The 26,496-nt window shown below is 36.7% G+C and overlaps 1 protein-coding gene across 1 annotated transcript in view; it reads left to right on the top strand.

Annotated features, from left to right (window-relative positions):
• LOC129524285 (pro-neuregulin-2, membrane-bound isoform-like) overlaps window positions 1-24,424 on the top strand; it is a 68,050-nt gene extending 43,626 nt beyond the window's left edge. The window contains exon 2 of the mRNA XM_055349447.1: window positions 24,330-24,424. Within this exon, the coding sequence (XP_055205422.1) occupies window positions 24,330-24,343 (14 nt within the window). The 3' untranslated portion in view covers window positions 24,344-24,424. The remainder of the gene's footprint in view (window positions 1-24,329) is intronic.
• Window positions 24,425-26,496: the final 2,072 nt, after the last annotated feature.

The raw sequence follows: 26,496 nt of genomic DNA, 5'->3' as shown, positions 1-26,496 counted from the left end.
AATATAGAGCATGTAAGAGAAGATTTGATTCTCATTTAAGTTCTGATCTGTCTCTAACTTTGGCTTAGCTGGTTTTAGCTGATGGTTTTTGAAGGATGGTCCCCAGACCAGCAGCATCAGTACCAATTGGATATTTGTTAGAAATGTAAATTCTCAGACCTCACCCCAGACCTATTGAATCAGAAACTCTGGGAGAGGGACTGCTATGGCTTGAATGTTTGTGTTCCCTACAAAATTCATGTTGAAGCTTGATCTCCAATGTAACAGTATTAAGAGGTGGGGCATTTAGGAGGCAATGATTAGGTAGTGAGGTCTCTGACCTCATGAATGGGACTAGCACCTTATTGAAAGGCTGGAAGGAACTACGTTGTCCTCTTCGGCCCATCAGTCTCTTCTGCCATGTGAAAACATAGCATCAAGGTGCCATCTTGGAAACAGCACTCATCGGACATTGATTCTGCTGGGACCTTGATCTTGGACCTCTCAGCTTCCAGAACTGCAAGAAATACATTTCTGTTGTTATGATTACAAAGTGTCAGGTATTTTGTTATGCAGAAGGAACAGACTAATACAGGGACTCAGCAGTTTGTTTTAGCACAAGGCTTCCAGGTGATTCTGATGTGCATAGACTTTTGAGAACCACTATTACTTTCAACCTTTTCATCTATAAAATTATAAATAACACTAGATCACTTTTTTCAGCGTGTGATGTATATATTACTGATCATGTGCAGGACAGTTTTAGGTGGCATAAATAAGAGCATTTTAAGTTTTACCAGCTCTGTATTTATTTTAAAGTTTGTTAGAAAAATATAAATAGCTTACCAAATTTACAAGTTCACTGGTGTTTTTGCCTCATATATGGCTAAGTTAAAAAAAAGAAAAAGAAAACAAAAAGAGAATCAATGGAATCAATTTGAACTTGATATAAATAGAAATAGCCAAAATAGAAAGGTGATAGGAGAGTATCACAAGGTGCATGGAGTAATTTCTTAAATTTTGAGGCCTTAGTAACCCTGCACTGGATTAATCTTCTACATATTTTCATTCTAAAACTATGAGATTTCATATGCTTGTTTTTCTTACAGATTTGCCTCCTTAATTTTCTTTTTAAAATTCAAGCTCACATATTAAAAATGTAGTCGATGCTGTTTGAGCTTGGAGGGGAAATGGCCTATTAGTGTGCTTTTGTACTGGGGGATACTTATCTGAGATTCATATTTAACCATGGTTAATGGACATGGGGATAATTCACATGCAAATCATCAAAGTTAAATATATTAAGAAGAAATCTGTTCTGAAAACACCATTTAATTTTAGAAGCATTTTCTTCTTTTCACTACTTGAAGTATTTATAGTGGCATAGGCAGATGTTTTTGTAAAAAGGAAATGAAACGACATTTGGGGGGACAGTAATAAACATATTTTGGTTAATTAGGGATTTATACTTTGTAAAAGTTTTCACATTATAAATAGCTAAAACATAGCTGGCCTTTTTAAGTGGCAGTTTAAATAGCTTTATTGAGATATAATTTACATTGTCATAGAGTCCACCTACATAAAGTGTACAATTTAGTGGTTTTGTGTATTCACAGAGCTATGCAACCACGATCATGAGCAATTTTAGGACATGTTCATTATCCCAAAAAGAAACCCCATGTTCATTATCAGTTACTCCCCATCCCCCATGTAATTCCAACCCTAGGCAACTACTTACGTACTTTTTATTTCTATGGTTTTTCTCATTCTGGAGATTACATAGAAATGGAATCATATATGAAGTGGCCTTTTGTGACTGGCTTCTTTGACTTAGCATGTTTTCAAGATTCACCCATGTTGTAGTGTGTGTGTGTCAGCATTTTATTCTTGAATAATATTCCATGGTATTGATATATCATGTTGGTCTATCCATTCTTCAGTTGATGAACATTTGGGTTGCTTTTACTTTTTGCTATATGAATAATGGTACTATGAACATTCATATACAAGTTTTTGTGTGAACATATGTTTTTATTTCTCTTAGGTGTATACCTAGGAGTGGAATTGCTGGGTAACTATACTTAATAATTGATGGTAACTATATTTAATAATTCAAGAAATTGGATATAAAGCACTCTTATTCAAAGTAAAATTGCGATTTTATTTAAAACTAACTACACTTCTGTTTTAATAAGGTATGAATTTTGTTTGTCAAGGATTTTACATAAAATCTGTCTCCAAAATGGTATTTGGCAAAAATCATTATTAAAATACATGTTTTTGAACACAGCAGCTTACAGACTGCTATTCTACATCACAATTTATCATCATTTATCAAAATTGTCATGTCCTCTGTGACATGTTTCTTTTTCTGAATATTTTATTGTCACATGTGTCATTAAGCATTTAGAAAAAAAATGGCCTGGAATCTTCTTCCTGAACTGATGAAATTCATGATTTTTGTGTATAGACATTTACAAATAAATTATATGTTGTTAAGAAACTAATGGTAGTTTTTTTTCTTTTAAAATTCTCACTTCAACATCAATAAAAAATGTTTCTGAAATGGAAACATACCATTTTGATGTCTAACTGCATCTGACACTTTAAGTTTTGCTGTCCTATTATTAATATTTTAAAGTTTTAGGAAGGGCTACTTTTTATATAATGAGATTTTATATTCCATAAATTATTATTTGACTTTGTTTTACTTTGTCACAATGCTTCTTCAAAGCTTTTCTGCCATATTGGCTACCTTTAGATTCCTTTTTAAGAAAGGTCTTCAGGATGGTCTTTTTGTTTTGTTTTGTTTTTGTTTTTTGTTTTTTTTTTTTTGAGACGGAGTTTCTCTCTGTGGCCCAGGCTGAAGTGTAGTGGTGCAATTTCTGCTCACTGCAACCTCCACTTCCTTGGTTCAACGATTCCTCTGTCTCAGCCTTCTGAGTAGCTGGGATTATAGGCGCCCACCACCACACCTGGCTATTTTTTTTGTATTTTTAGTAGAGATGGGGCTTCACCACGTTGGCCAGACTGGTCTCTAACTCCTGACCTCAAAGGATCTGCCAGCCTCAGCCTCCCAAAGTGCTGGGATTACAGGTGTGAGCCTCCGTGCCTGGCCCAGGATGCTCCCTTTTAATAGCTACTTAGGAAATTAGGTTTTGGTACCTTGTTGTTAGAAGAGAATATTCCTGAAAAAAGGAAACAACTAAATGCATAGACTATCTGGGGTAGTAGAAAGACAAGCGACAGCACAGAGAAAAGATGCCCCTTAGGGAGGAGAAAGAAACAAATATCAATTAGACTTGAACGGATTAGGTTTCTTTATTGATGAAAAAAGTTAAGCCACACTTTAACTTTCCTTGCCACACTAAAAGCAAACAAACAAACCCCAGAGAATAGTCAGGCAGCTGAGACATTCAGTAGCCTTGTAGACAAAACAAGACATATTCTTATTGTTGGAGTATAGTTGTGTAGGGCCTGTAGCCCCTTTCTTTTGACTAATTTATTCCTTTTGGAATGAAAATATTTACTCAATGCCTGTACCTGATCTGAAGACTGATCAGCTGAAATCATCCTTGATTTTATTTCTTATAGGGAGAACCTGTCCTGCACTTACCATGGTAGAGTAGTGGGTGTTTATAATGAAGATGTAAAACTTTATAGTTTGGATCATGTGGGAGGTAGACTCTGATACAGGGCTTAGAGTGTTTATTAGAGAGTGCTGTTGGAAACAACACAATGGAAGAGAAAAGAATCAGGATCAGACAGATGGAAGAGTCAAGGTGTTTCTGTGTCCAACAACATGGAAGCTTTAGAACTGAAATGGTTAATCTGCTTAGTGCCATGTTTGGCCAAAGTGGCCAGGTCTTTGTAAACCACCTCCATTAGTAAATGGATGCGGCTGTCACCTCCCACCCACCAGAGCATGACCTTAGGTCAGGCATTCTCTGCAGCTCAGACTATTCCAGCTCCTAAAGGGGCTTACAGCTGGGATTGTCCTCTGACAACACTCCGTACACCTGGGCCAAGAAGTTCTTCCTTGAGGATTGGTCTTGATGGTGTTTCTCCTATGTCTGCTGCGCTACATCAGTCATTGTCCCCTTAACCTTCACAAAAGCTTTTGAAAATATTTATATTTTTTGTTTATAAAAGTGGTACAATTAGACACCAATCTGTATTCAATAGGGCAATGGTTAAATCCATGACTTTGGAGACTATGTGTGCTCTTGTTTGAATGTTTCTATCTCCCCCAGATTTATATGTTGAAACCTGATCTCCAAAGTGATGGTATTAAGAGGTAGGACCTTTGGAAGATGATTATTAGATCATGAGGGTAAGGCTCTCATGATTGGATTAGTGCCCTTATATAAAAGGGCCAACGGAGCTTGTTTGTCCCTTCCAGGACATGCGAACACAGTAAGAAGGAACCATCTGTGAGGAAGTGGGCCCTCACTGAATCTGCTGGTACCTTGATCTTGGACTTCTCAGTCTCCAGAGCCATGAGAATTGAATTTCTGCTGTTTATAAGCTACCCGTCAACGATATTTTCCTAGATCCGCCCAAATGGACAAAGACAATTTAGAATTAACATAATGAGGAAATCTGTGTGTACTGATGAGAAAATATGTCCATCATGTCATAGACTGAAAAAACCAGTTTGCAGACTATACACATATATACACTATGATTATATTTTTATTTACAAAAGCTATACAAGTGTGTAAAATACACAGGTACGTGTAGATTCACTAAAGCTTTAACCTTCTGAAGACTGGGTTGGGGGTAAACAAGAAGAGAGAATGATAGTTTTCAATTTTTGTTTTGTATGCTCAGTTTATATGTTCATTTTTCTGTTGCTGATGTAACAAATTATCACACATTTGGCTTAAAGCAACACAAATTGTTTATCTCACAGTTCTGGAGGTCAAAAGTCAAAAGTCTGTCTTACTGGGCTAAAATCAAGGTGTCAGGAGGGCTGTCTTCCTCTCTGGAGGTTCAGGGGACAATCTGTTTTCCTGCCTTTTCCAGATTCTAGAGGCTGCCTTCATTCCTTGACTTGTGACTTCTTCCTCCATCTTAAAAGCCAGCAGACTCACATCTTCAAATCTCTGTCTAACTCTCTCTTCCGCCTCCATCTTCCACTTCAAGAATCCTTGTAATTTCATGGGGCCCACCCAGATAATCCAGGATAATTTCCTTATTTTAAGGTCACATGATTAACAATCTAAATTCCATATGCACCTTTCTTACCACTTGCCATGTAACATAACACATTCATAGATTCTAGGGCTTTGGATGTGAACATGTTTGGTGGGGTGTTATTCTGAGTACTACACTAGGTAAGTGAAACTACAGCTTTCTCACAACCTATGTGCTAGATGTTCATGCTTCCTGTTCAGATAATACCAGGTAAATGAGAAAAGAGAAACATCTGTGGGTAAACAATTATAATTTAGTACATTATTATTCTTTAATTTCTATAGTATTTATAATACAGTTCAATAAGAATTTATCTATGAGGAAGTGGCTTTTCTAAACAAGTGTAAAGCTGCCTTGTTTGGAAAAATGTCAGAGAGACTGCATACCTTTTCTTCTTGCCCGCTTTTCCCATGCTGGCCTCTGTTGTAGCTCTTCTGAAATGTAATCATTGCTTTATTTCTTTATTTATCTCTTTCCTAATTTTCTTGGAGGTTCTTTAAGATGGGGGCTACATACTTTAACTTACCAACCTATTCAATGAATATTCATTAAGTACCTATTATGGCTAACTATTTTCTGAACATTTGGGATATATAAATTGATAAAAACCAATAAAAATTTCACTTCTTTAATGGAGGAAAGACATCCTATATAGAGGGTGATGAATGGAAATAAACTAGAACAGGTCAAGAAGAATCACAAGTGCCAGGGTTAGGGATTGTTTGTGACTTTAAATAGGTTATTAGAATAGGCCCCATTAGGATGGTGATATTTGAGTAAAGGCTTTGATGTGGTTTGGGTGTGTCCCCGTCCAAATCTTATCTTGAATTGTAGTTCCCATAATCCCCACGTGTCGTGGGAGGGACCCTGTGGGAGGTAATTGAATTGTGGGGGTGTTACCTCCATGCTTTTCTCTTGATAATGAGTGAGTTCTTGAGATCTGATAGTTTTCTAAGGGGCTTTTCCTCCTTTTACTCCACACTTCTCCTTCCTGCTGCCATGTGAATAATGATGTGTTTGCTTCCCCTTCCACCATAATTGTAAGTTTCCTGAAGCCTCCCTAGCCATGCTGAACTGTGAGTCATTTAAACCTCTTTCCTCTATAAATTACCCTGTCTTGGGTATTTCTTCATAGCAGCATGAGAATGGACTAATACAGGCTTGGAGGAGTTTAAGGAGTTAGTCATGGGGTGTCAGAGTACGCTTCATTAGGAAGATGCTATTTGAGTAAAGACTTTGAGGACTTCAAGGAGTTAGTCATGTGGGCAACTACACAACTGCATTGGAGGCAGAGGGAACATTTACTCTAAAGTCCTTAAGGCAGGAAAATTCCAAGACTGATCAAGTAACAGCAGGAGAGTGTGTGCAGACGCCTTGGGCCAAGATGTTGAATACATACTGAAGGGAGCCAAGGGTGGGAGGTGATCCGAGAGAGTGATTTTTCTGGTGTGGATCAGGGTGGTAGCAATGAACGTGATGTAAACTCATCAGACTGTGGATGCACTATACTTGGAAGATAGGGCAAGTAAGGTTTGTGGACAGCTTGGTTGTGGGATATGACAGAAAGAGGTTTCAAGGATGATTTCAAGGCTTATAGTTTCTCTAATTGGAAGGATGAAGTTGCCATCAACTGAAATAAGGAAGGCTATGATGAGCAGGTTTGGTAGAGAAGATCAAGAGTTTGTGTTGGGCCTGTTATAAAGTTGAGATTCTATAAGACTTCCAAGGGTAGATGGTGAGAAGACAGTCTCCAGATATATGAATCTGGAGTTTAGGAAAGAGGTCTGAAATATGTGTAAATATGGGAGCCATCAGCACATAATAGATGCTGAGTGAACAAAGAGACTGCCTGAGATTATCAAATGAGGCATAGATGGCTTGAGAATGAGACTGAGGTTGGAGTCCTGGGTCACTCTAGCAGAGATTAGGGTAAGAAGGGAAACCAACCAAAGAGAGTAAGCTGGAGCCCTCTGCACCCTTTTTGACAGCAGTAGGTAGTAGATGTTTATTTAGTGAATAAATGCCCAAAGAGGAGGTAAAGTAGCAAATGACAATGGGGAATTTTATCTGTCTATGCAGAATAAATTAAAAGGTGAAAAATAGAATCAACTGTATTTATCTCATCAGTGAATGGGTAGGAAGCAAGTGATGGAAATTAACATAAAAGTAGATCTGAGGCCGGGCGCGGTGGCTCACGCCTGTAATCCCAGCACTTTGGGAGGCTGAGGCGGGTGGATCTCGAGGTCAGGAGATCGAGACCACGGTGAAACTCCGTCTTTACTAAAAATACAAAAAATTAGCTGGGCGCAGTGGCGGGCAACTGTAGTCCCAGCTACTCGGGAGACTGAGGCGGGAGAATGGCGTGAACCCGGGAGGCGGAGCTTGCAGTGAGCCGAGATTGCGCCACTGCACTCCAGCCTGGGTGACAGAGCGAGACTCTGTCTCAAAAAAAAAAAAAAAAAAAAATCTGTTTCTTTTTACTCTATAAATATATTTGGTTATAAAAATAACCGTTAATTTTAATAAGTTAAAGTGTTTTTTTCTTATGCAATTACTTCTTTTTAATCTTCATGATGCTTAATGTGCTGCTGTGGCTAATTCTTTGAAAAAGTATGTAAAAAAATCCCTTCTCTACAGAGATGAATCTAGTTCTTCAGATTGGTTCTCTACAGAGATGAATCTAGTTCTTCAGATTGGTTATTCCTATACTTTTTATTTGTTTTTGTTTTTGTTTCAGAGACAGGGTCTTGCTCTGTTGCCCCGGCTGGGGTGTAATCACAGCTCACTGCAGTCTCGACCTCCTGGGCTCAAGGAATCCTCCTGCCTCAGTCTCCTGAATAGCTGGGACTACAGGGGCACACTACCACACTCAGCTAATTTATTTATTTTTTGAAGAGATGAGGTCTTGCTATGTTGCCCAGGCTGGTCTCAAACTTCTGGGCTCAAGCAATCCCCCTGCCTAGGCATCCCAAATTGTTGGGATTACAGGTGTGAGCCACCCATGCTTGACCATGTGAATATGAATATATTGGAGAATAGCAACACTAAGTAGTTGAAACTCATTTTAGAAATTACCCCATGAACATATCTAAATTCTTCGTAATGAATCATAGAAGAATTTCTAAAGTCAACTTGGTAAAATGTACTGATGATTTTCATTGAAAAAGCATGATTTTGCTTTCATATATTTGATAATTTGTAGAACTTTCAACTTTCACTGTGGTCTTAACTGGTATTTAAGGTGATTTGGAAATTGTATTGAGCATGTATCTTGCTATAGTGTAAAGGAAGTAGACATTTTCCTTAAGAACTTTATATTCTAGGTTAAACAGTTAAAACACTTATATAAATGTACATATAAACAGTTTAGTTGAGAAAATATAAGATGATGTAATTGCAGGTCTATATGACTCCCACCTATCTCTTTTGAGAGAAGAATTTATAAAAGAATAGACTGAAAAAGTGGCAATAACTTTAAACTTGCATTTTGACAGAAAGGAAGAAGAATAGAAAAGGAAGCAGAATCAGCTGCCTTGATATGGATACAAGTTCTACAAATAGGACAGCCACTATGCTTGAATAGTAGTAGTTCACATACTTCACAAAGTAAATTAAATGTGATTATATTGGGCCTGACCTGTTGGTGAGAAGTGGATGTCTCAGCGTGGGGAGGTGTGTAAGCTTGCTCAGGACCAAAAAGAGCCCTAGGTAGTGAAATCTTTGTGAGGGGTTGGAACCTGAATAGGAAATAGCATTTTAACAATGCTCATCTTAAAACCACAAACCTCAGTTTTTTTATGAGTATGTTAAGAGTCTCTGAAGATACAACCTGGGTTGGACGATTACCCAAGATCTGTTACATATTTAACATCAGGGAAGTTATGCAAAGCTTATTATTGTTTCTTGTGTTTATTTTGGGTGCTGACCTTCAGAAAGGCCTTAGCTAATCTCCAGGTCAAAGCCTATAGTGACCACCCTTGCTGCCGCTGCATGCCACACCTCCCTCTCTGTGCTGTCTTGCTGCATTTAGGGACTTTGTTGTCATAGTTCCTCTCTTACTGCAAAGGGATTCCAAAGCTCTTGAAAAATAGGAAGTAGCTCATCCTTTTCTATGGGCTGAGGGGAGCAGTCCTTGATTTATGATACGAAAATTCTATAATCTTTGGACCTTTGATAGAGGTGACAAATACGGAGATCTTTCTTGGAATAGAATGTGTCCAAAACTATTTTGAGAAAGTACACAAGGCATTAACATTTACATTTCCAATTAAAGCATAGGGAAACTGTTTACAACAAGGGGACAGAAGTTGATGCTGTTGTTTATTGTGTTATATGCTGGTTATAGACCCTCGTTTTACAGTTATTTCTGTAAAATGCAGTAAAAAAAAAAAAAGAATGCCTAGCAACATAGCAACCTCTATGAAATGAGGCATATGCTGTTTCTAAGACTCACAATATGTTTTTCTGAACTGTTTGCTGATAAACATGTTTATTGTAGGTGCTGCTTGGGCAGGGACTGCTTTCCTGTAGAAATCCTCTCTTGAATACACTAGGTTCTGGTTCCTCTTGTGGAAGAATGAAGCTCTTTTTGACTGCCTTGGAAAATTTGATACTTTCAGGTATTTATGACATAATCAATGGCTGATATGTGTCTTCAGGATTTATGACTGTCCTGTCATAAATTGCCATAGTTTCAGAGTGCATACAACATCACTGTCTTTTTATTACTGTTATTATTGGAGACAGGCTGTCACTCTGTTGCCCAGGCTGGAGGGCAGTGGCGAGGTCTTGGCTTATTGTAACCTCCTCCTTGCCAGCTCAAGCCATCCTCCCACCTTAGACTCTCGAGTAGGTGGGATTATAGGAGTGTGCCACCATGCCTTGCTAATTTTCTTTAAAACATTTTTGTAGAAATGAGGTTTTACCATGTTGCCCAGGCTGGTCTCGAACTCCTGAGCTCAAGGGACCCACCCACCTCAGCCTCCTAAAGTACTGGGATTACAGGTGTAAACCATTGTGCCCAGCCCACTCTGTCTTTTGAGGTGGTGGGAAGGTGAGATGTAGTGACACAGATATTCCGTGTACCATAGTGATACCTTATTTATGAATCATCTTGCTCTCTCTCTTAAAGTCTCTCTATGCTAGAAACATCATCTGATGTGGTATTCGACACGGGTTCACCTTCTGGTTTTGTCACTAAATGCTTTATGACTTTGATCTCAGCCCTTCTCTATGTCTAGAGAATTGTTAAATTACTAAATTAAAATGAATTTTTGAGAGTCTTTGGATGTCAGGAAATGTAATAGCTGCTGAGTGCCCAAGTATATATCAATTTTTCTTTAGTGAAGAAGACGCATAAGTGGTAAAGGAGAGGCTGCTTTTGGAGAGGGCAGAGTGAGAGGAGATGGAAGTTTGGAAATATGTCTTATAAGGAAGGCCAATGAGGAGGCAATCATTCTGTAACATGTACTTGTGATCTAGTAAAGCTTGTGTTTTGTGTAGAAGGCTATGTAGGCTTTTATGACTGGGAACATGTGAAAATAATGACCTAGAGCCAATGGGGCATAGGGACATTTGCGGCATCTAACCCAGGTCTTTTTCATTCCCAGGCTAGGGGGCTACAATTCTCTTCTGAAAGTTACTTGGCATGATTCTCTTGCTGTTCTTAAAGCAAAATAGCCCAAATTTTGTTGAAGAAATGTTTTAGAGAAATGATTGCCTCATATTTCTAACACCACTCTTGGTTATTTGTTTATTAAATAGCTTTTTATTGGGGGAAAAGTGTATGGAAATTTAAGTTGGGGAAATTACTTGGGAGAACTTCTTAATGTATTAGTCTGTTCTTGCACTGCTATAAAGAATTACTTGAAACTGAGTAATTTATGAAGCAAAGAGGTTTAATTGACTCACAGTTCTGCAGGCTGTACAGGAAGCATGGTTGGGGAGCCCTCAGGAAACTTACAAGCATGGCAGAAGGATGAAGAGGAAGCAAGCACCTTCTTCACATTGGCAGAGCAGGAGGAAGAGAGTAAAAGGAGAAGTGCTACACACTTTTATTTATTTATTTTTTTGAGGCAGAGTCTCACTCTGTCACCCAGGCTGGAGTGCAGTGGTGCGATTTTGGCTCGCTGCACCCTCTGCCTCTCAGGTTCAAGTGATTCGGATGCCTCAGCCTCCCGAGTAGGTGGGATTAGAGGCATGCACCACCACGCCAGGCTAATGTTTATATTTTTAGTAAATACGGGGTTTTGCCCTGTTGGCTAGGCTGATCTCAAACTCCTGGCCTTAAGTGATCTGCCTGCAGTGGGCTCCCAAAGTGCTGGGATTGCAAGCGTGAGCCACCATGCTCGGCCTACACACTTTTAAATCTTTTAAATAACCAGATCTCATGAGAACTCACTCACTATCACAAGAACAACAAGGGGGAAATCCACTTCCATGACCCAATCACTTCCCACCAGGTCCCTGTCCCAACATTGGGGATTACAATTCAACATGAGATTTGGGTAGGGACACAGAGCCAAACCATATTACTGAGGAACAACTTAATGTAGATAGTTTCTGTGTATGTGTGAGAATAAAGTTTTCTCATAAACCATTCTATTTTTTAAGTTCAACTATTTTATCTTCCTTAAAGATAGGGGGGTTGAAAGTTGATTTTATAGTTTGAGCTCTTGTTATTTTTCAACCATTAGCCAATAAATATAAGTGGCAATTATTTAAGAAGAATAACATAATAATCAAATATTGGGAAATATAAGAAGCTTAGAATTGCGGAGTTGGAAGGGAAAAGTCACCTCAATTTATAGTCAGCATTTATCTAATTGTTCTGCCCCCCTTAACTGTAAAATGACAAAAGTAATACTTGATCCATAAATTTCTTTTAAGGATTAAAAGATAATGGATTAAAAGATAATGTATACATTCAAAAATATTTCTTAAGTGTTTTGTTTGTTTGGTTTGTTTTTTCAAGACAAAGTCTTACTCTGTCACCCAGGCTGGAGTGCAGTGGTGCTATCTTGGCTCACTGCAACCTCCGCCTCACTGGTTCAAGCATTCTCCTCCCTCAGCCTCCCAAGTAGCTGGGATTACAGGCATGTGCCATCATGTCCAGCTAATTTTTGCATTTTTAGTAGAGACAGGGTTTCACCATGTTGGCCAGGCTGGTCTCGAACTCCTGACGTCAAGTGATCTGCCTGCCTTGGTCTCCCAAATTGCTGGGATTACAGGCATGAGCCACAGCACTTGGTCTATTGAGTGTTTAGTATGTGCCAAGGCATATGCTGGTTCAGAGGATATATCTGTGTACTAGAAAGAAGATCCTGGCTTTACTAACTAGGAGGGAAAAAAACTTTACCCGGTGATGACAAAGGTGATAAGTACTTCCACAGTGCTCACTGGGACAAAGTGTCAGACCTTACACAGTACCTGATACTAGGGGAGAAAGAGGGATGGACCTGATGTGTCTTGGGTGTAAAGTATACCCATTATATAATCCTAACAGCAATTCTGTAAACCTGGTCTTATTTTCCTTCCTTTTACAGATGAGCAAACTTGTGTTCTTGTAGGTCTGTGTCAAGTAATGTTTGTTAAATAAGTTAATGTGTAAATGGAAACCTGAGCAGTTGTGCAACATGCCCAAATTCTTCAGCAAGTTAGTGACAGCTGGGACCAGAGCTGTTTCTGACTTCAGCCCAGGGGTCCTTTCATTATTCTACACTGCCTCTCAGAGTGTGCATAGGTGTGTGTGTGTAAGCATGGGAGATAGGAAAGTTGCAGTCTTATATATGCTACACTTATCAATATGAAAATTATTTCGCAAAACACAAATAATAGTGAAGTCAGGGCTCCTAGTTTAATCCATTTTAATTCCTATCACTAGTTACAGGTATATTCAATTATCCAGATACATTGACTTTGTGCTGTGGATTTAGTGTACTAAATAACAGGATCCAAATCTGTGAAGTTTTCTTTTTCTGGAAAATTACTGGCTCTGAAGCAATTTAAGCCAGAATTCAAGGCCATTCATCCAAAATTTAAGGTGTTCTGAAATAGAAGGTGTATATATCACTTTACCTAATGTGTGGGTTGTGTGGGAGACTTTTCTTTGCAAATTGAATCATTGGAGACCAATGATCTATAACTGCATTTGAAATCCTTCAGCTGGCAAACCTTTGGTAGTTTTAATTTCTTTCTCAAAGAAAACATCTGTTATAGGTGTCTGTAGTCTAGTTGTGTGTGGGCTACCATTTCAATTAGTAAAGCTATAATGATAGTCTTGGGATTTTGTAGAAACTCTAGTAATAGATAGAAGTGAACATTTCTAATCCTTTATTATGATCCCGTTATCAATTTCAAGTCAGTTTCTTCCCTATGCCATCTATCCACCAACTCCCAGCTGTCTTGAAAGAACATATATAATATTTTTCTAACTTTAGGGAATTTCTTTAAGTTTGAGGGCCTCTTTCTTTTTGCTAGGAAGGGAAGCTGGGTCAGGAAAGCAGAGGAGTTAGTTTTGGAGGGCCTTCCTTTTGTGCATCATTTAGTTGCAGACCTAAGCAATGTCTTTAATCCCAAGGAAATGATACAACACTCCTGGAGTCTTCCCCGGTTTTCAGAAGGTGAGTATTCACTAACAGTACCTAACTCTGTCCCTTCTGTAATTTATGTGGACTCTAAACATTGCTGTAAAGTACTGCTGGAGAAATACAAGACTTGCACATTTTTCTTTTCTTTTCTTCCTTCCTTCCTTCCTTCTCTTTCTTTCTTTTTTTTTTTTTTTTGATGGAGTTTCACTCTTTGTTGCCCAGGCTGGAGTACAGTGGCACTTAAAAGTCAACCTGAATCGCATTCTTCTCCAGTCTGCAATAGTTTGCCCAAATAATTACAGTTTTAAGTCTTTTAAATGGTTACTAGTCCTTCCAGCACAGAAAGGTGATGCAGCCCCAAATAATGTGTATGTCGGTACTGTCACTACAGTGCTTTGGGTCGACCAATCTCATCCTGACTTCTGATCTGGAGTCTACTGTCATAGAAAGGTATAATATGCTTATAATTTTTCTCCCCCAATATTTCTTTGCTTCTCTGTGGCAGTATTTCTCCCCTAAACACTTAGATATGTTTGATTTTACCCTTGCAGCTGTTATAAGGCAGACAAGCTCGAGCTGACACACACAGTTTCTCTCATGACAAGGACCAATTGTGATTTATGACCATTTACAGGATGCTAGTGATGTGGGGAAGGGTGTGTTTTTAGCTAGCAAGGCTATGTCCTTTCACTTGGAAATAAACAACATGTTAAAAATATGTAGCAGGGTTAAAAAGAGGAAGCTTCACTGTAATTTTCGTTTAGTGAAGAGCCCTTAGGCTAACTTTCTATAATGTTCAGCTAATGTGTTTATATCTTCAAATCATCTTAACAAATATTTATTGACTGCCCACTTCTTGCAAGGTGTTATGCTGGCTGAAATGAAAGTTTTCATGAAAATTCTAATGTATAGAATTAGGAAGTTAGAAAGCGGGGTTATTAGCATGGGTCTTTGTCTGCTTGGTTGAATAGAACCTGTTATGAAGCAATACATTTTCCTCCAAAAATCTGGCTTCTTTAGCAAGCAGCATATCAACTAAAGATGAAAGAAAGAAGTGGAAACATATATTCACTTGTAATGTTAATATAAATCTTTGTTTTCATCAGAAATTCCTGAAAACCTAGATTATAATATGTTACAGTACAACCTTGGGTTTGGCTTTTAGCACCAAGGTTAAACAGAGATTTATGAACACAAAAGATGCTGTGAAAGCTCAGATTCTTGCTAAACCTTGAATGTCCTATAGTCCTCTAAATGGTCCTAAATGTGGAAAAATCAGTCTTCTCATTGGTTAGGACCCACTGACTTCCGTCATTGTAATTACTGTGATATAACCTGTAGGGTATGAGTGATTAAATAATTTAATATCACTGGGAGAGTTACTTATTATGTGTTTTATTTGTATATTTGCAAGCAGTTCTTCATTTCTCATGACAGTTCTTGCATTCATCATTTACTGAAATGGGGTTCTGAGTTAATAACGTTTTTTTTCCTCATTATAAAAATTCTCAGAACAAGTCAAGATCTAATTAGACATCTTCAATTTATTAAATCAGACCTCTTTACAGAGCCCTTTTAGAAGCCCAGGTAACACTTGTTTTTATAAATCATTGGCCCAACATAGTCACATAAATATACCTTGATGCAAAGAAGACGGTGAAGATGTAATTTTTTAGCCTTTACATATTAAAAAAAATCAGAATTCTGATAGTAAGAAAAACATATTGTTTAGTTGCTCAAGTTGTGTCTTTTTCTCCACCTCTGATTTCTTCCCAATACTTTGATGAAGTACTCTGATGAAGTACTCCCAATACTCTGGCGATTTTCTTTTTCTTACCCACTATAAAGTATGGTGTTTGCACTTCATGCCTGAGTCTTTCTTTCTGAGAAGAGGCTCCTGCAAGTCTTTGGCAGCTTTCAACTACATTAATTTTACAGGTCTATCCTTGAAGCAAAACTTTAAAAAGGTATTTTATGCTTTTTTCCTTCCTTTTTTTTTAAAAAATTTTTTTTTCACCTTTTAATTGTCAGTTCTAATTATCTGTGCAAACTGATTCAGGCAGAAACATACAATTCTGAGAGATAAAGGGACCCTGGGACTGACAACTTAGGTTTACTGAGTGGGAGAGGCAGAGGTGCTTCCCAAATAAAAACTGTGGCTGTTACCAGAAGAAGGGAACATGGATGCTGGAAAAAGAAAGGACAGACATCCAGTTCTGGAAGGTTTATTTGGCTTTTATTAATAAAAATACGAAAACCTTTCCTTGGTTTTCTGCTCTTAATCTTCCTTTAAATACATCAACTAGACATAGTCGATATAGGTGGTTCTTCTAAGATAAAACCTCCTTGGCCCCATGCAGGTACTCTCTTGATATTTATACACAGAATTGCCCCTGTCTCTTAAAAAAGAGAACATCTGATTTGCCTTTAAGAAAAATGTGCAGGATGGGGTGGGAATGAGGGTGGGTGAGTGCTTTGCATTTCATGCAGTTGCAGACTTTTTGGAGGCAGCTTTTACTCTCTGGGTCATATTTTAATTCCTGATCCTGAAGTGGAGGGGAATCCTGATGTTAGTGTCTGGGTGGTATTCTTGATAGACTTTTAGTTGAATAAGTAAGGAAGGATGCTCACATGAACAAACCTTATTCAGTGTCCCAGTTTCTGAGCAGCCCAAGGCACCAAAGCCTAACCTAGGATGAGGATGGTTTGTGTGGAGCTGGTGAAACTACAGCTCCCGATCTCATCCAAGATTGTTGTTTTCCATTTGCTGCTGAACAGCTGTTTGTTTGGCTTTCCAGCGGCATGAATATGCCCACATAATCACAAACTCCTAGATATTGAGGCATCTTAATGAGAACATAGCCTGATTTTGGAAGGAATGGAATGAAGGAGGCCAAGTGAATTGCATCAGGGTGCCTGGTAGAAAAACTGGCATTAGAACCTTGATTCTATGCTCACTGTCCGTGCTCTGCTCCAGTACATGAAATTTGTCAGAGAAAATGAGATGAAGCGCCATGGTTTCCTATGCCCTCCCTGTTTGTTCCTGGTACTTAACCAACCTAAAATCTACTCATGGATCTGTCAGGTTTTAGATTTAGTAACAGGCTCATTGACTATGGAAATAATTGGGTGGGGGCTGAGGTCTTTATGGTAGATTCAAGTAACTAGAGCAAGAGTAGATGGGTTATTGTGGTAGAATGGGGGACATTTGCTAGTTTAAATCACATTTCTGCAGTTTGTGGTTGGACTTGGAGCTCCTTTGTCTCTGTAGCTTAGTAGCAGATGCGCTTTTCGCTGCTAGAGCAAAACTACCTACAGTAGTGTGAATCAGCAAGTAGGAAGTATTATTAGTCATGTGAATTCAGATACTTCCTATTGCCAAAGGCTTGATATATTCATATCTTACATTTTATCTTCTCTGTGACGATTCATTACATGTAGTGAGAGCATATACTTAGTCTTCTGTGTGGCTCAACTGGGGGCACATTTGGTCTAGTCCGAGTAATTATATGTAACGTAAAATTACATACAGCACAGTCAGCAAAGAAGCTGTCCTTCCTTCCCCTATCACTAAGATCTAGGGTGACTCTGGAGTGCCACTGTGTGAACATTTCTCACTCTTGTGAGCATGTTTCTAAATCCCAAATCAATCTGACAAAGGATTTTCTGTGAATTTCTTGTTAATTTCTTGACATAAAAGCTCTTATGAACATACATAATCCAAACTTAATTCTTTGTTTGAGTCAAAATCATTTTTATTCAAGAGGGAACAATTATATGAATCTAGGTTTGCCCGGTAAATCCATAACATACAGACCTGAAGTTCAAGCAGAACCCGAGGTAATGTGAGCCCTGGGTAAGGTATAGTAAGGATGGAGAGGTAGGTAAAGAAAGGCGAGAATGATTCATTTATTGAGAAAGATGAGCAAGGTGGTCAAATAGATTTGCTTCTCAACAAAGAGTGTAGTTTAAGCACTTAGTTTTGGTTTCTTTTGAAGCTGCCTTCCCTTTTTCCCATCTCTCTATTCCAACATAACAGAATAAGAAGGAAAAAAAATCAATACAAAACAACCATTTACTTATTTCCCAGAGTAATGCTTCTCAAACTTTAACAATGTGCATGCAAATCACCTGGCAATCTTGTAAAATGCAGATTCTGATTCAGTAGTGGTCAGGCAGTGATTCTCAAAGAGTGTTCCTTGGAGCAGCCTTGTTGGAGCAACTGTGAGCTTATTAGAACTGTAAATTTATGAGCCCCACCTAACCTATTGAGTTACAATTTTATTAGATGGGCCCAAAAAGTGTTTTAGGAAGCTTACCAGGTGATTCTTATTCACCTGAAAGTTTGAGAATCACTGACATAGAGGAGATTCTCTGGAGTTTTTCTCAGGACTCTGGTATTTTCTACTGTCACTGGGCTTACAGTATACAGTTGATCTTTAGCAGTGGAAACAGTTGGACAGAGATCTTTATTTAGGCTCCTGAATGGCTGTCGGCATCTTGAAAGTTGACTGGCTTCATTAAAGTCTCTATTTCTTGGTCCTTTGACATCTATTATGATAACCCTGATACTTTCTAAAGCAGACGTGCCACTTCATGGAATCACGCACCTCATGGAATTCCATGCACTTCATGGATTCATGCACGTTAGCACAGCTAGACACCTTTATGTGGCAATTGGGTAATACTTACTTTAAAAGATAGAATAAAGGAAAAACTACCTAAAATTTCCCATAACTTTTTTTTTTTTTTGCAGAGTTTTCAGGGGTATGGATACTATATGGGCTTTATATCTTCATATCAGCTTAGTCCTAGTTAATTGCTATTTTCAATCATATTAATGGCCATTGGTCATTGCTAGCCAGTATCTATGACTGGCTGGTTCTAATGGCTACAAGCATGCTTAGCAGTGCCCTCATGAATGTTGCTATTATTGTTGAAGGAGGAAAACATTTTAATAATTGGAATTGGATTTTCTCAGTATTCAGTATTGCAAAAGGTGGATGTAACTTCTTATGATGTCTCAACAGCTATTACTTTATTTTTTAATTTATTTTTAAAAATCTTATTGTCCCACCCCATGATTCTGCAACAGCTATAATTTTAATTTCTGAAAGTTTTGATGATTTCCTCCAAGGCTATAGCTGGAGAAATGCACATTGTCTATTATTAGTGACATTTCTCCAATTGTTTACAAGGCCTGCAATATAGATGGGCTGAGACTGTGTTTATGCTTTTTCATTGAGAAATTTTGGTCTTGCAGAAAGAATCCATTTGTTCTGTGAATCTCTATAAAGCAAAGAGAAGAGTTCAAAATTTATAAGGGAGCCCAACAAGTGTTCCAAAAAAGGCTATTTAGGCACAACATTTAGGTGCTTATCTAGTATGTTGTTTCTATCAATACATAGCTTAAATATAAATAGATCTAAGAACCTTAGTTAAGATGAAAGGGTATAGCATACCATGCTATAAAATCTGTCATACAGAATACACATAAAGTGTCTGCTGTAATTTTGTAATCTTTCCAAAAGCAATATAGTGTGTCTACAGCCCTCATTTACAACTTATAGAAATTTACTCATTTTATGCAGAAAATTGGAAAGGAGCAGATGTTTATTCCTAAGCTAGAATTTTGAAGGCCAACAATTAAAATAAACATGTCTCTGCCAAAACTTGAACTAAATTGAAAAATTTAGCATATAAATTAAAGCTCACTTAAAACTAAATTTATCAAGGAAATACATTTGTTTTGCATTGCTGGTTTCAATTATTCTGAAAAGACTTATTTTTATGGAACACTGAAGATTTTTAAAAGTTTCAAACAATTTATTGGACAATTGCACCATTTAAAATGAGTTGCAAATGTCTTGCTTAAATGTATGAGCTGTTACTACATAGTTGATGACCTTATAGAGAGACATTAAAGCAACCACATCCTCAAGTTTATGTCTATATTCCCAGGGGAGTACAAGAAACTGGTCTGTAGACCTGAAATAGATAAAGCTGTGGGCAGCATTCTCTTCTATTCATTTGTTCCTTTGGTCAGGAATCTGAATTTTGAGACATATTCAATAAATTATGCATACTCAAATATGTGTGCTCTTAGCTTATTGCCACAGAGGAAAAGAGATTATTTCCTACTTTTTAGTATCTCTCTGCTTTTGTCTGATTTGTACAATGTTGCCTAATTAATTTTTCTTAAACACTGCCCTCCACACATTTTGCCTAAAACCTTCATTGCCTCTTGTAAGATGTGCTAGCATTCTAGGGTCTCAGTTTACTGTTGCTACCCTACTTAAATGAATCTCCAATGCCTCCTAATTGTTACTTCTTGGCTTCAACCAATCCAATGAGTTTCCTTTCTCTGACACATATCAAATTTATGCAAAGTAGTTTCTTGGCTTAAGTTGCCCTATATTTCTACAAAGGTCTAGTCAGATGGTCAGATGTGACTATCTCTACATATGGGTCTGAAATCTAGTTTAGGAATTCTGTGCTGTGAATGTTTTAGCTTAAAACTCTGAAATTTAACTAGTTTTTTGAATTCTCTCTATTATATTACATGCTTCTGGAATAAATATAAACACAATGAAATCCTTTCTTGAAAATTTAGGATGATGTTATACACAATATAAATAAGTTGTAAGATAGTGATTTCTACTAGACAGTTAAGGTATTAAGGACTATTTGTCCTTGTATTAAATGGACCCAGGCTATGCCTTTCTAGTGTTTTTTGTATACTCTGATTTTTTAGTGGCTTTCCATTAAATCCTGAAAGCTCAGTACTAAGACTCATGACATTTTTTGGGGGGTTAGAAAAATTACTATGATTCAGGGCTGGGCGCAGTGGCTCATGCCTGTAATCCCAGCACTTTGGGAGGCTGAGGCAGGCGGATCATGAGGTCAGGAGATCGAGACCATCCTGGCTAACACGGTGAAAACCCGTCTCTACTAAAAATACAAAAAATTAGCCAGGCGTGGTGGCGGGCGCCTGTAGTCCCAGCTACTCAGGAGGCTGAGGCAGGAGAATGGCGTGAACCTGGGAGGTGGAGCTTGCAGTGAGCCGAGATAGCGCCACAGCACTCCAGCCTGGGCGACACAGTGAGACTCCGTCTAAAAAAAAAAAAAAAAAAAGAAAGAAATTACTTACTATGATTCTCTCTCTCAAATAAAATTCTGGTGACTTTTCTTTAACTCACCAAAAGTAGATACATACATATTTCTAATTCATTGTTTGAAGAAAAGCTTTAAGATATTTTGAAATAAAATTCTACACACATTACACACAACTTGTAGCTACATGAGGAGAGCAAGGTTTTTTTGTTTTGTTTTGTTTTGTTTTTGAGACAGAGTCTCTGTCTGTCGCCAGGCTGGAGTGCAGTGGCGCGATCTCGGCTGACTGCAACCTCTGCCCCGCCGGGTTCAAGCGATTCTCCTGCCTCAGCCTTCCGAGTAGCTGGAACTACAGTCGTGCACCACCACACGCAGCTATTTTTTTATTTTTATTTTTATTTTTAGTAGAGTTGGGGTTTCACCATGTTGGCCAGGATGGTCTCCATCTCCTGACCTCGTGATCCACCCGCTTTGGCCTCCCAAAGTGCTGGGATTACAGGCGTGAGCCACCGCGCCCCAGCCTGTTTTTGTTTTTATTTTGTAAAACGGCCTTCTCCACGCTGAAACTCTCTCTCTTTTGCTCTTTCATCTGTCATCTCCTCCCCACTCCCACACCCCACACTTCTTTACCCAATCTTGCCACTGCAGGACAAGAGATAGGATGAAAGTTGGAAAATAATAATTTATGGAGAAAGCCTGTGTTCCTTGCTTTATGAAAGTAAATTGTAGAAAATTAATGTTGTGACAAGATGATTCTATTTTGATGAATAAAATCATTGAAAAGCTATCAAGCCCCACTGTTTCTCTACTGAGAGAACTTTTTTTCCTCTGTATTCTGCATTCCTATTCTTGGCTTTCTTCCCAATTAGTCTCTGCTAAAGAGTGATAATTAGGGAGATAGGATTTTCACCTACCTTGTGAGCAGTAAAAATACCCATTTTTCCACCGCTGAAGCTATGTGTATTAATACTCTATGCTTTCAGAAAGAAAATCCCACACTACTGTGATTCCTGCTTAAAAAAGGAGGTAATCTAATGCCAAAATAAAAACAATTTTATGGTACTTTTATGAGCTTCTGGGAACAATGGCCATGTGATGTTCAGTTGCTTGTTTCATGTCTGATGACTGAGTTCACGTACGTCTTAGAGGCTAAATTTGGTTTAAAATATCTTACATCTTCTCAAATTCCTTATAACAAGAGCAGTAAATTAAAATTAAATTTCGACCTTAAATGGATTGCATGTTTTCCATTTGTAATATATTCATATGGTTCAAAAATCTGAAAGAGTAAATGAGTACATAGTAAGAGATTTCCTTCCTACATCCCCATCTTCCCAGCTCCTTTTACTCCCCCTCCCTTCTGCATGAAAACTACTGTTACGAGTTTTTTATGTGTCCTTCCAGAGTTTTTTCTGCATATACAAACCTAAAATAAACATAGATTCTTATTCTCCTACTTTTTACAAAAAATGTAGCACATTTTATAAATATTTTGCCTCTTGATTTTTTTTCTTGCTTAACATAATATGGAGTTATTTCCATATATACATACATAGGGACATTTCTTAATTTTTTTATAGCCGCATATCATTTCCTTGCACTGAAGTACCATAATATATGTATATTTCACAATTACCTGATTCATGTATATTTGACTAGTTTCAAATCTTTTGATATTATAAACAATACTGCAAATAATATTATATATGCATAATTTTATACAGTAGGATAATTTCCCAGTATTGGAATTGCTAGGTTAGAGTATAAGTTTATGAATGTTGATCAGCATTGTCAAATTGCCCTTGTATAGGGATTGTGCTTAGTTAGGCTCTTACCAGACTTATATGAGATTGTTCCTTTTTCCTCAGCCTTACCAACAGAGCATGTTGTCAGCCTTTGGCATTTTGCCAATGTGATAAATACAAAATAATACATTAGCAAATTTTTAACCTGTGTTTTTCTTATTATGAGTGAAGTAACATATTTTCATATATTTGAATGATGTTCCTCTATACATGATTCGTATCTTTTATTTTTTCAACATTCAAATATTTTATTGTTGATCTTCTTATTATTTATTTCTATAGGCTTCATCTAAATTGCACCTTTTCCTGTGATATAAAGTAAAAAATGTTTCAGAATTATATCATTTGTATTTTGACTCTGAGTATCATCTTTTTTTCTATTTTTGTTTTTTTGTTATTTTCTGAAGAATTGGTTGAATTTCTCTAGTTCATTTTTCTTCGTGGCTTCTGGATTTTTAGTCATAATTAGAAAAGGCTTTCCCCTTCCAAGATTATAAAGGAAATCTCCTGGGATTTTTTGTACTTTTGTATTATCTTTAATATCACATAAATCTCTGATTCATCTGGAATTGGCTTGTAGTAAGAAGTTTATTTTTTCTTTATGTGACTTAATTATTGAATTGACTATCTTTTTCCCACTGATGTAAGATATTACCCTTATTATACACTAAATTCTTCTCTATGTTGAGCAATAGTTTTGAATTTTCTATTCAATCTCTTTGGTCTGTTTATTTATGTGCCAGTATTCAGGGACTATATGTTTTAACATCTAGAATTTCTAAACTACCTTTAATAACTGAAATTGCTAAGCTATCTGTTTTCCTATTTAAAAGTTTTTCTGAATATTCTTCTTTTCTTCTTTTTTCTTTATAAACTTCCAGATTAACTTGTTTTATTCAAACAGCTGGTGTTTTAAAAATAGAATTTTATTACATTTTCAAATTAAACTGCTGTCTTTATGATGTTGAAATTTATTCTCAAAATTATGATATTACTTTTTCAGTTGTGTAATTCCCTTTGTTTCCTCTAATGGTGCTTTAAATCATCATATAAATCTTGCACATCAACTTTATCAACTTTATCTCTTGGTATTCTATCTTTTTCATCACTGTTGTTAGTGATTTCTATATGTTGATTTTGAATTCTATTTTATTCATCTTTTATTGCTTGTAGTTGTTTTTCAGTTAATTATCTTTTATTTTCCAGGTGTATAATCATAGCTTCTGTAGTAAATAATTCCTTTGTTTTCCTCTTTCCAAATTTGTATAGATCTAATTTGGTGGTAACTCGTCTAATTGCTTTGGATTGTACCTGGAGATCAGCTTTAAATTTTATCAGTGATTATCTTTTTCTTGTTTCTGACTTCTGCGATTCTAAAATTTTGTCATAAAGCATGATAATGGTTTTTGGTCTTGGTTGGCTGTATTTTATTATGTTAATGAAGTATCCATCTGTACAGTCCTAGAGTTGTAGCTGGACCTGTGAACACCACCTTAAGACACGCATTTCTCAGCCCCGCTTGTATTTAAGCCTTACTTGTATCACCTAGTGATTCATGTGTGCCCATGTTCTTGCCATTGTAATGTAAGTAAAAGTGATACATGCCATTTCTTCCACATCCTTTCTTTTCCCTTCTTGCTGGCAGGAAACCAGAAGTGATGGCAACCCAGCCTCAACTATGTAAAGGACAACAAGGCCTTCAGGGATGGCTAACCATGAGATGGAGGGAACCTGGGTCCCAGAATCACTTCGTGGAACAGACTACTCCCCTGAACAACAACTTCTGATTATTACTTGAGAAAGAAAAATAAACATAATTGTTTTTAAAGCCATTTTATTGTTGAGTCTTTTGTTATACATAGCCCTTTATTACCATGAATCCACATTTATAGTTGACCCTTGAACAATGGGGTTAGAGGGTTAGGGCACCGAACCCCAGTGCTGTTGAAAATCTGCATATAATTTTTGACTCACCAAAAACTTAAGTACTAATAGGCTACTGTTGACTGGAAGCCATACTGATAACCTAAATAGCCAATCAACACACATATTTCGTGTATTCATGACACACATTTTTCTTAAATTTTTCTATATTTCTAGTCTGCACAGCAAATCTCCAAGCAATTTTTATGTATATTTATTTTTTAAAATCTGCATATAAGTGGATTTTTGGAGTTCAGACCCATGTTGTTCAAGGTTCAACTGTAGTCCTTTTTTTTTAGGTGATTTTTTATTTAATCAAATGATTTATTTTTTTTTAATCAAGTGATTTTTTTTTTTGGTCAAAGACCTTTTTCATCAATGGAAATTATCTTGTGCTGTGTATCTCTAGATATATTCATATAAATTATATTAATGGTTTTACAATATTTGACCATTCTTGCTTTCCCTGGAATAAGTCACATTTCATATAACGAATTATTTTTCAAGTGCTTCTGGGAATGTTTCACTGATATTCATACCTAAGATTCGTCAGCTGTTTTTGTTTCCTGCAGTCTTTATAGTTTTGATATTAGTGTTACTCTTTTCTGTAGAGGAAAGAATAATTTTTTTTAAATTTTTCCTTGTTCTGGGGCTATTTTAAAATGCTGGAACTCACTGTTCTTTAAAAATGTGGTAGAATTTTCCTAGAAAACTTCCAAGACCTAGAGGTTTCAGAGTATTAATAATTGGCACATTTCTCTAATTCATTTGTTGAAATCAGATTATTTAGAGTTTCTATATCCTTTGGGGTCAGTTTTGGTGAATTATACATTACTAGAAAATTACATATCTCATCCAGATTAAATTTATTTTGGCATAAAGCTGAATAAAATAGTCTCTTTTGGCTCTTTTATTTTTCTTTGTTTTTGTGGCTTTTTAAATTCTTATTTTCATATTTGTAGTTTGTTCATATTTCCTTGAATAGTTTAGCTGTGCTTCATACGTTAAATATTTTTCTTAAAAAATAATTTTCAAAATTTATTTATTCTATTTTTTCCCTAACTCCATAAATATTAACTACCCTCTTCTCCTTTTCCATTGATTTTTTGTTCTTTTCTATAAATTTCATTCAGAAACTCAATTTCCTTCTTTCCTTTATTCTTTTAAATTTTTTAACAAAAATTAAATGCTCTGAGTTTTCCTTTGAGCAGTGCTTTAGCTATAGCTCATGAATTCAGGTATGATGTTTCCATTAATATTATATATTCAGATATATCAGATCGTATAACTCTTTGAAGAGGGAATTGTTTTGGAGGGGGTCTTAAAATTACCATGAGAAAATTTTTATTTTTCTCCAGTTTTATCGATTTCTATATTTAATGTATTATATTAAGAGTATGTTTTCTCTGTTATTTCTAGAATTTGCCTATTTCTGAAATTTTCTTTATAGCCTCATATATTATCAATTTTAATAAATATTCCATAAATCCATAAATATGGATTGTTGAAAAGAAGATAGGTCTTTTTATTTCTAATATAAAGTATTTTTGGTATATCAAACATCCATAACACATTAATGATGCTACTCTATTCTCATAGCTTGAGAGAAGAGAATTACTCTCCTCTCACTAGTGTGTTTCTGTCTCTTATTTCCTGTAATTTCAGGTTTGTGAACATTTTGCTATTCATAACAATTTTTTGTGAGTTACACTCTCTTGAGTTATACAATGTTGTTTTTTGCATCATTTTGGGCCTAAATTCTTGCTTGTCTAATATGAAAAATAAGACCATCTACTTGGATTCTTTTCTGTTTTGCCAGTATATCTTTGTCCACATTTTAATTTTAATTATTGTGAATCAGTTTGTTCTAGCTATTCTTTTAAACAGTA

The sequence above is a fragment of the Gorilla gorilla genome, chromosome 7 (assembly GCF_029281585.2).
Source record: "Gorilla gorilla gorilla isolate KB3781 chromosome 7, NHGRI_mGorGor1-v2.1_pri, whole genome shotgun sequence".
NCBI classification, from domain to species: Eukaryota; Metazoa; Chordata; class Mammalia; order Primates; family Hominidae; genus Gorilla; species Gorilla gorilla.
Note: the sequence above shows the minus strand (reverse complement) of the source record. Positions and strands in the feature narration are given on the sequence as shown.